The sequence below is a fragment of the Sarcophilus harrisii genome, chromosome 5 (genome assembly GCF_902635505.1).
Source record: "Sarcophilus harrisii chromosome 5, mSarHar1.11, whole genome shotgun sequence".
Classification (NCBI taxonomy): Eukaryota; Metazoa; Chordata; class Mammalia; order Dasyuromorphia; family Dasyuridae; genus Sarcophilus; species Sarcophilus harrisii.
The window spans coordinates 30964907-30975894 of record NC_045430.1 but is presented as its reverse complement, the minus strand read 5'-3'; the positions used below and the strand labels follow the sequence as shown (position 1 = coordinate 30975894).

Below are 10988 nucleotides of genomic sequence, written 5' to 3'. Positions count from 1 at the left end.
ATTGAAGCATTATAACAGAGAATTTGGGGTTAGGAAGTCAAAAATGAAAAAATCTTTAAAAGAATACTATAATGAGCCTTCCCTAATCCCTTTTGCTCTATAGGCTATGATGCATCTTCCTATTTGGAATAAATTCCAGTGAATGCCCACTGTCACTTCATCATGTTATTTTTGAAGGACCAATAATGGTCTTTAATCAACATACATCACTAATTTTTTTTTTTGGACATCCCAAATGTCATATGCATCTTGACCTTAACAGAATTATCTTTTAAACACTGCTTAGGTACTTTCTTCTACATGAAGTTGCTGATAATACTCTCCCTTGAAAGTTATGCCCTGCTCTCTGCTCCAAATGCCTGTGACTTCATTGTTATATATCCTTTGGCACTTCATTATTGTCTTTGAGTCTCAGTGTCCATAACAGTGCTTGTCACATAGAAGGCACTTTCTTCCTAAGTCCACCCTATTTCTGAATGTCTCTATTATCAGTGATAGCAGGTTCCTCTAATTCACCCAGGATTGGACTGCAACCTTAATAACATCCTTAACTCCTCCTTTTTATGCCTCACATTCACTCTAGAATTTTCTGCCTTTTTAGCATCTCTCATAATGATCCATTTCTGTCCTCTAACAATTGTCATAATGTAGGCATTCATTGCCTCTTGTTTACACTTACCTTCCTCTTTCTTTCTCCAAATGATTTTCCACACACCAATCCATTCTTCACTCAGCTGCCAAAATGATTTTCCTAAAGCATAAATCTTACCACATTATTCCTTCTCCTCCTTGAGTAGTATTGGCTCTTTATCACCTCCAAGAACAAATATAAACTCCTTTTGTTGGCACTCAAAAGCTAGACTGGCCTACCTGCTCTTCTTTTTCTTTATTTTAAGAGTATTTTCCCCTATGGTACATAAAGACTTGTTAGAATATTTATTTTTTAAACATTTTGAGTTCCAAATTTTCTCTCTTCCTCCTCCTCTAGCAAGTTGATATCGATTATATAGGTGTAATCATGTAAAACATTTCCATATTAGTCATGGTGTGAGAGAAGAAACAATTTAAATGGGAAAAAAAAACATGAAAAAATCTAAAGTGAAAATCGTATACCTTGGCCTGCATTCAGGCTTCATCAGTTCTTTCTCTGGATGTGGATAACATTTTTCATCATGAGTCCTTTGAGATTATCTTAGATCATTGTAGTGCTGAAAAGAGATAAATTACTGATAGATGACATCACCCAATATTGATGTTCAATATCCTCATTTTGTTCACTTAACTTTATATCACTTCATGTAACTCTATCCTGGTTTTTCTGAAATTTGACTGCTTGTCAATTTTCAGTCCCCTCAGTAACTGTCTTCTTTTCTGATATTACCCACCAGATATTCTATATGTAACATGTTTTCATGTATTTTATTTATATGTTTTTACCCATTTAGAACAATAGCATCATGAGGGCAGGGATTGATGTTTTTGACTTTGTTTATATCTCCAATGCTTAGCACAGTACTTGGTACATAGGAAATACTTAATGAATGCTTGTTTATTAATAATGGCTGACTTAGAGTTTTATTATATATAAATATAGCTTATAAATAGCATACAAAATCTCTCATGACTTTCCTATGGGAGTATTTGACAGAGAATGATTTCTCTGTCAAAATAGAGCCTATCCTTTATATTTTCAATAGGACAATCATTCCATATAGTTCTAATCCAACATTATTAAAGGTTATACTCCTTATTTGTTAATTATAATTATTTTATTTTCTCATTCATCATTGAAATTTATGAAAACATTGTCTCAATACCTCAATCATGGAGGGTTGTGAAATACTGAAAATAATAAGTCAAAAATAGGAACAACATAACATATCTCTAATGAAATTTGGTCTCCTTAGTTTTTCCTGAAAATTATTTCAAATTCTGATTACCACTCCAGAGAATTGTCTTCTTCAGTATGAATAGTATAGGCAGGATTCTTGACTCCTCAGTGGTTCATGCACTTACATTTACCATGCATTCTGCACCTTCAAATCCTAAGAATAGTGGTAAAAGCAGAATGTAACCACATTCTTAGATTAATATTGGATAATAATACCGGTGGATATCTTAAAAAGTAAAAAAGAATCTTGATGATTTGGGCTTTTTTCAACAATATGAAGTGCTTCAGGTTAATTCCAGTAGACTTGTAATGAAGAGAGCCACAAAAAGGATGGTGGGGACTGACTGTGGATCTCAACAAAGCATTACCTTTTTGTTATTGTTGCTTACTTTTTTGGCTTTCTCATTTTTTTATCTGATTTTTCTTGTGCAGCATGATAAATATGGAAATATATCCAGAATAATTGCACATGTCTAGGGGAAGGAGTGGGGGGACATAAGGGAGAAAAAATTTCAGAAATAATATTTTGCAATGGTAAGTGTTACACTATCTTTGTGTGCATTTTGAGAATGAAAATTCAAAAATACAATACAATAAGAAAACTATTAAATTAAAAAGAATCCTGAAAATTAAAATTAAAGTTTTGCTCCCAAAGTTTACTGCAAAATTTGCTCTTGACTGTTTTAAAATTCTATCCAATCTATCCATTATATATAACATAACCATTTGCAATTTTTTTTTCTCCCAAATGCAATGCAAAACTCTAGATTGGAAGATGAAAAAGAAAAGAGAGAAAAACTACAGACAGAAATTGATTACCCTTCCTGTATAAGTTGTGCTATATGTAATCAGGAACATCAGACATTAAAACTAAATCTTCAGCAAGAACGAGAAAAGTTGTTCCTTTTAAGGGACCAACTAAGAAATAAGATTGACATCCTGTCAATTCAGCTTTCTAAAGCTGAAGATGAGATCTACCAGTTACGTGATTCCCTTAGAAAGAGAACATTAATATTAGAAGAAACACAGAGAGAATTAAAGCAGACAAAGGATAAATTAAAGGAACTTGAACAATATCTACAAAAGGAAAACTCAAACAGATCATTTCTTAAAGAAGAGTCCATGAAAGAACGAATAACCCGAATAGAGAGGGAAATTCAGTTTCTTAAAAAATTACTTGAAGATGCCAAAAAAATAGGGACCTTTGAAACAGTGATATCAGATGGTATCCAGGTGCAGTTTAGGGATTGCTCCATGACTGTTGATGCTGACACTAAAAAACAAGATCATGTGGTAGAAGAGAAAAATAAAGAATTGGTTGATGAATGTATCCATATAAGAGAGCGAATATGTATATTTAAAAATGAAAAGGCAGAAGAAGAGGTATGTCTTTAAATATGATCTGACAAACATTTAATCTTTTGAATTGAACTTCAAAGTTAGTTTGATCAAAATAAATTAGAAATTTGAATTTTCATCAGGTTTCTGATATCAGTAAATTTAAATGTGAAAATTCTGACATGCAAGTAAGGAAAATGAGGAAAGTCATGATAAAAATCAATCCCATAACCATTTTTAAGATAAGATGACTCATTTTGATTAAAAATATGGCATAGCTAGCACATGAAATTTTAATGCATAGTATTGGTTAATGAATATAAATGGAATAAGTAAATACTGATAAATTTGTAGTTCTAATAATTTGCTTGGTATTCCATTTAATGTTGCAATGGAATAAATTATTAGAAATGTTGAAACAAGATAAATACTGAAAAAATATTACTAAGAGTAATGTCACAACTCAAATTAGTCATCCATATCGAGATACAGTAGAGTATTATAGTAATTACCCTTTTCATAACCATTGAAACATGTTTATCAATCTGACTAGTTTTAATTCAAACTATTGTGAACTGATTTTAGAAATATTGAACAGCTGATCATATTTTTAATGAAATTGAAAAAATTAACTATTTTTGTTAAAAATTTAGAACAATAATTTTGTTCAAAAAGATTGATTGTGCATTAAAAATTAATTTTGTGTTATGGTAATAAAGCCATTTTTTAAATGTGTTTTTTATTCCTTACTACATATTTATTACGTCAGTATTGTTTCAGCATTTTTACTAACTTCTTGCATAATGTCTAGAATTGCAGTTTCTGAGGTCAGTGCCTTTCATTTATTGAAAATAGAGAGCTTTTTACTGTCTAATAGCAGCTCTCATTATCTGTGATGCTTTTCATGTATTCAGTGAGTGGAAGAACTACCAACTAATGTACTATGTAATAATTTCAGATAAAAAATTTTATTTTTTTTATAATCATGTGGTTGAATCTATTAATTTCACAATGGAATTTAGTTTTTTTGGCAATAATTCAATTTTGCTAATTTAGACAATTTTACATTGTTTTGTTTTTTTTACCTTGTTACTTTTGAAAGGTTACTAGACTTTAGTTGAATATTTTTAAAAGATAATTACTCTTATCTAATTAGATAGAAAAATTTAAATTTTTTTCATTTTAGCTTCATTTACTATGTTACATAAGCAATAATTTAATTTATAGTGAAAATGCACAGGATTTTTGATAACACTTGAATATTAATAACCACACACATACACATAAATATATTTGTTTGTATTTTATATGTTTATGTATATATATGTGTGTGTGTGTGTGTGTGTTGGTCTTCATGCTAGATTAGAGAATGGAATAAAATTCTTTCCCTTTATAGTGATTTTTCACCATACTATATATCCATAAGTGGAAGAGCTATCATATTTTCTATACTTTCCCCCATTTTCTGTCCATTGACTACAACCATAAATACAATCTATCTCCTTGCATATGAAGACTTGGCAAGGACAGTTGAAGATGTGAATAGTAGCTAGCAGCCCCTCCACTCCCTTCCCTCTTTTTTTTTTTTTTTTTGCTTTCATCAAATATCAATCCCTTCAAGTAATTTTATCAGGCCTCTCAAGCATAACAGTGCATATAATCATTCTCAAGGGAGAAATTATGAGAGGAAGGAAAATGCATCTTTTTCTTTAGGTGTCATCATATAAGGGCAGATGCAAAGAACTATTTCTGAAAAATAGGAGGTAAAAACCCCTGATGTTTCTATCAAGTATAAGAAGCTACATAGTCTACCCTCCACCATTCCTTGTCTTCCATGGAATTACACATAAAAAGCTTTATCCTCTATATAGCTTTGGAGGTGTTATAATTCTCAAGAAGTTGGAATGGGGAAATCAGACTGAAAGTAATGCTTTATCATGAGCAAGGAGGAAGATAGTGTTTGGTCCATACTTGAATAGAGGATGTGTGGTATAGTCAAAAGAATTTTGTGGTCTTAAGAATTAAGTCCTCATCCTGCCATCTGGGGGAGGGGGAAGGGAGAAGGAGGGGAAAAATTGGAACAAGAGGTTTGGCAATTGTCAATGCTGTAAAGTTACCCATACATATAACCTGTAAATAAAAGGCTATTAAAATTTAAAAAAAAAAGAATTAAGTCCTGATCCTTTTCTTGATGACTACTTTTATGATAACTTTTATAACGATTTAATCTCTTTAGCACTTTCCTCAACTGCAAAATGAGGTAGTTGCATTAAATAGTCCCTAAGCCTTTTCCTACTTTTAAATCTATGATAATCATAAATATGTTCATGTAATTAAGTTGTATATGAAAATATATCAGTTAACTTTAAAGGTATATTTATTTCATGTAAGCTAATAGTAATTTATGAAATCAGTAGTTGAAATTCTATGTACATATTTCTATCAGGATACAATGAGAGAGCTTAAAGAAGACCTCACAGATCCCCCCAAAAAAAACCCCAAGACTTCACTAAATATTTTGTCACCTTATCAAAAGATTTTGGAATGGAAGAACAAACAACTACAGAAGGAAATAGATCAAGCCAAAAAAAAAGTATGTATGCAAAAATACAGTAATTTATCTTTGATTTGAAAGTGTTTTGTACTATAACATGTTTTTTTAACAGTATTATATTTTCTGAAAATTCTACCTGTCATTTAAACTGACAGAACAAGACCTATATCATCTACCATCTGTACCCATATATACAAATAGTATAAATACATTAATAATAATTATTGTTATATAATATACATAAATATATATATATATAACATAATATAAATATCATTTATAATTATAATAATATTTATTATATTTAATAAATATAATAAGTACAATATACTATTTGCATATTGAGATAATTATTTTCACTCATAATTTTGTTTATCTCACAGAAAGAATGAGATGTTTTTTCTAAATAATAATAAATATATTGTTTATATCATATTTATATATGTAAATATATATGATGTATATACATATATACACACACATGCACATGTAGGCTGCTTGGTGGAAATATGAATAGAATTAAATTCAACTCATTCTCTGTAATTTACTACTGAAGACTCCAAGAAATTTTCTTAAGGCTATTTACCTCAATAACAACTCTTTAGGGTTTCTAGTTACAGATGGCTGTGATCTATATGGTGTTACTTAAATCATACATTTTTTACATATGTAATGTTGAGTGTATATGTCCATGTAAAATGAAAGTGGATTGACCATAGTGGCATTTGAAATATAAAAAGTTATAGCTTTGTCTATTCAGTGGGCTTGATGGACTAGTAAAATTTTTGTTATATTTTAATACTTAATACTTATGTATATACTTATGTATAATTCAGAGTTAAAAATACTATTGTGATTTAGGTTTTAAAGTTTAAATTTTGAAACATTTTGTTTGGAATTTTTATAGCTGCAGGAATATCAAGAACAGAACAAACAGTTACAGCAGTGTATTAATGAGTTAAAAGATTATATATAAAATTAAAAGTTAAAGCATTGTTCCAATTTAGTACTATAATTAGTTGTAGAGCAAATCAAAATGAAAAACTACCAAAATGTATTCAGAATATAATATAATGCAATTGTTTATTTTAACTAATTTCTTTCCAATGGGTAAGAGGAATAATCTGCTTAAGTATAACTTATTTTGAGATGAATGAATAGATAAATTTTACTCAACAATAGAAATGTAAGTGTCAAAAGTAATTTGGGCTTCAAGCAGAATTTACCTCCCATAAAGGGAGGGGCACTTTGAACTTGAGAGTGTGAGGAATGAGATGTAGTTGTAGGGAAGTAGATTGGATGACATGTTCCAAAAAATACTGGTTTTCATGTTTACTCAAGTGCTGCACTTTGACCGTAATGGAAATCATCAGCAGAATTTCAAAGCATAAGCTGTTGGAATCTTTACAAATTGTTAAGTCATTTGTTTGATATTAAGCTGATATTGGGAGATTTCAGGGTTTAGTATGAGATATCTGAATTCACACTTCTTAGGGCCAGAGAGCACACTGGGAGATAGCCCCCAATCCCACTCTCGGAGAAGCAGCGTAAATAGAGCTCCAGTGAGCCACTCGAGAGAATTTTTAACTTAGGAACATTCCCAGGGTCGGAGATTCAGCACTCTGGGAGATTGAGAGCCAGAAGCTCTCTCTTGGAGGCAAGATAGATTCATTGCATCTTCCACCTTGGTGTTGCCTGGAGACTGAAGAAAGCAGAGGCAGAAGCCAAGGACAAAGCTGCAAGAGCTCTTAGAATCAAGCAGAGAGATAGGCATCTGAGCTAACTGGGCTATATTGAAGGACACAATAAAAGATCTGAACTTTTATCAGCTGGCTGCGATTTTGGGTGATTATTTACTTGTAACTGAAACTAAAGCTGGCTCCAGAAAACCTCTCCGAGAAACCCTCTCCCCAGAGGGTATAAATAATAAAATTATTATTTTAAAGAACAAGAACACCCACATTTCGGCGCCCGAACAGGGACTGACAGGCCCCTCAGTGGATTTCAGTGGAAAAGCCTTTGATCCTGAATCCAGTGGAAAAATCTCCCAAACATGTGAACTCCAATGAGTACTTAAATACTTCTTGCTTATAAGAGCTCTTTAAAGGTGTGAACACAAGCATTATTGTCTATCAGTTTTACTTCATACCTTGTTTCAAGTTCTGGCCCATAACATCTCCTCATAGGATTAGATGCTAAATTAGATAATTATTGTCTCTATCAACTCTAATGACTTAACAATTTGTAAAGATTTCAACAATAAGCCATATAAATTACACCTAGATTATTTTTCTCCTCAAGAACTAGGCTAGAAGCAGTACTACCCAATATATAGATAATCTGCCTCTAGATCATGGAAATTTGTGTTCAGTTTGTATATTTGATTTACTTCCTATGTATCCTGGGCCAGTCACTTTATTTCCCACAAAGTTCTCTAAAAGTAAACATTAAAGAGCTGCCAAAGATACACACTGCTAGGAGTTCCTTCATGAAGAGTTCCCTATTCCAATAAAAAGTTCATGTCTTACTATACCTCCTCTCCAAGAAAATGTCCCTTTAAAAAACATCTTGACTAATAACTGTACCTTATCAGGATTTTTCCCCAAGAATTATATTTGTTTTTACATCCAATTGCTAGTGTAGCATATAATTACAAGTTAAGAAAATAATTCTAATGAATTATCAAAATACAGGTCTCTAAAAAAAAAAAGAAAGAAAGAAAAAAAAATTGACTGTCTGTTTGATTTCCAGAAATAACCAGAAGAGAACTGAGTTTAGTGGGTAGAGTTCAAATCCTGACTCTGACATGTACTGACTGTGTCCCTGAGTCAGAGTCTGAATCTCTCAGTGCTGGAAGGAAACTTTGGAAAACTTGAGCTTGCAAGTTTGAATAGATGGATAGTATATTCCTACACCAAGGAAATCACAACTCAAAATCATTGTGATTTTAGATCTTGATCATATATGTATGAGAATAGATACATATACTTATCTAAATATGTCAATATATATGAAGATAGGCGTGGTTATGTGCACATATAAGTTTCTTAGATGGAAGTGCTGTTTTTCCTGATATTTGTATCCCAGATTCCAAATTCCATCTTTGATCCGTTTTTGCATATTCCATAATATGGAATTTACCTCCACCTCTTGTAATCTCTAGTTCCAATCAAAGCTCACCCAAAAAATCACCGCCTTTTACATAAGACTTTCTACTTAAGGTCTTTAACTCCTTTCTTCAGTTACTTTGTATTTATTTCAAATATACTGCATTCATTTATTTACCTGTGCATATTGTTTTTATTCTAATCAAATGAAATCTCTTTGAAGCCAATTTTTATCTCTTTAAATCTGTATTCTAGGCCTTGCAAGTGAAGACCTAAATGTTATAAGAAATTGTTAAATTAAATTAACTATAAAAAGTTCTTCAAAACTTTCAATTGTTGACCATATCTTTATTTTTATAGGCTTAAAATGGAGCATGCCGCACTTGAAGATTCAATAAAAGAGCAACTAGGCAAACTTGAAAAAATTCAGAAAAACACTTTGCATTCTCCTTTAGTAAGTCAGCTCTAGGATTTAGTTTTCTTCATTTTAAAAACTTAATTTTAATTGTAAAATCCAATTATTAATGTAATTTGATATTCAAATTCAATTCCTATTGATTAAGAATGGTGGTGGTATTAATCATTATGTTAGGGAAGAGATGAACTTTTTTCTTTTATAAAATTATTAATATTGGCATCACATCCGATTAAAAAATTATAGTGAAATTACAAAAAAAGCTCATGTTATGTAAAGAATTTAACTATCTTTTGGTGAAGTTTTGACATCAAATTAGTTGTCATAATTTGAATTTCTTACCAAATTAAGAATAAAATATTAATAAATGGGGTTACCTTTTTTAATTGAGTGTTTTATTTGAATTAATTAGAACAGTGTGCCAAAACATTACAGATGTTCAAAAATGGCAAGTCTTAATAGCCACATGTGAGGGTTCATTAGACTATATAAATATATATATATACATTATATATATACATACATACATATATATATATATACATATGTATATATTTTTTGCATTTGCGTTTGTTTTTTCCCATCTTTTCTGTTTAAGCTTACATAGAAAATCTAGAAAATGTAATCATTTGTCGATGACTCACGAACTATTATCATCAGGCTTCTTTTACTTACATAAAAGCCCTTTCTAGTTATGAAGTACTAGATCATTTTCCATATTCATGGAACAAATGATATTTAGTGATTTTTTCATACATCTAATTCCCAAAAGCCTGAAACTTAATTTCAAAATCCTATGCTACTATTACCCAATATTAGAAATTTGAGTCTTGGCTCAATTCCTTTCTGGCAATATGACTTTTGACAAATTTTTTTTGTCTTCAGGCCTCAATTTCTTCACATATAAAATGATGTACTAACCCATCACTAGATTCCCTTTTTGTGCCAACAGTCTACAATTCTAAGTTGTGGGAAATCCAGTTCTTTATTATTATTTTTTCCTACTAAATAGTATTTAATTTTTCTATATACATGCAAAGATAGATTTCAGCATTTTCACCTTTGCAAAACCTTGCATTGCAAATTTTTCTCCCTCCCCTCCCCATTGCTTAAAGACATTAAGCAATCCAATATATGTTAAATATGTGCAATTCTTCTAAATGTATTTCTATATTCTTCATGGTAAGAAAGAAAATATCAAAAGGGGAATAATATGAGAAATTTTTAAACAACCAAAAATGTTGAAAATACTATGCATTGAATCCATATTCAGAGTCCAGTTTTGTTTCTGAATGTGTATGTTACTTTCCATCACAAGTATATTGGAATCATCTTGAAACACCTCATTGTTGAAAAGAGCCAAGCCCATTACAGTTGATCATCACATAATCTTCTCATTGTGTACAATTTCCTCTTGATTATGCTTGTTTCACTTAGCATCTGTTTATATAAATCTTTCCAGGCTTTTCTAAAATCAACCTGTTCATTATTTATAGAATGATATTCCATTACATTCATATACCATAACTTATTCACCCATTCCCCAACTGATGGGCCTCTTCTCAATTTCTAGTTTCTTTCCACTACAAAAGGGCAGCTACAAACTATTTTGCACAAATAGGTGCTTTTTTCTCTTTTGTTCTCTCTTTGGGAAACAGACCCAATAGAGACACTGCTGGGTAA

General features: G+C 30.9%; 1 protein-coding gene across 1 annotated transcript; it reads left to right on the top strand.

Annotated features, from left to right (window-relative positions):
* The first annotated feature begins 2594 nt into the window (after positions 1 to 2594).
* On the top strand, positions 2595 to 6862 carry LOC116419235 (ankyrin repeat domain-containing protein 26-like). Its single transcript, XM_031938207.1, has 3 exons — positions 2595 to 3274; positions 5676 to 5822; positions 6691 to 6862. Exons 1-3 carry the CDS (start codon positions 2645 to 2647, stop codon positions 6757 to 6759), a joined length of 846 nt encoding a protein of 281 aa, XP_031794067.1. The 5' UTR covers positions 2595 to 2644; the 3' UTR covers positions 6760 to 6862.
* The last annotated feature ends 4126 nt before the right edge of the window (positions 6863 to 10988 follow it).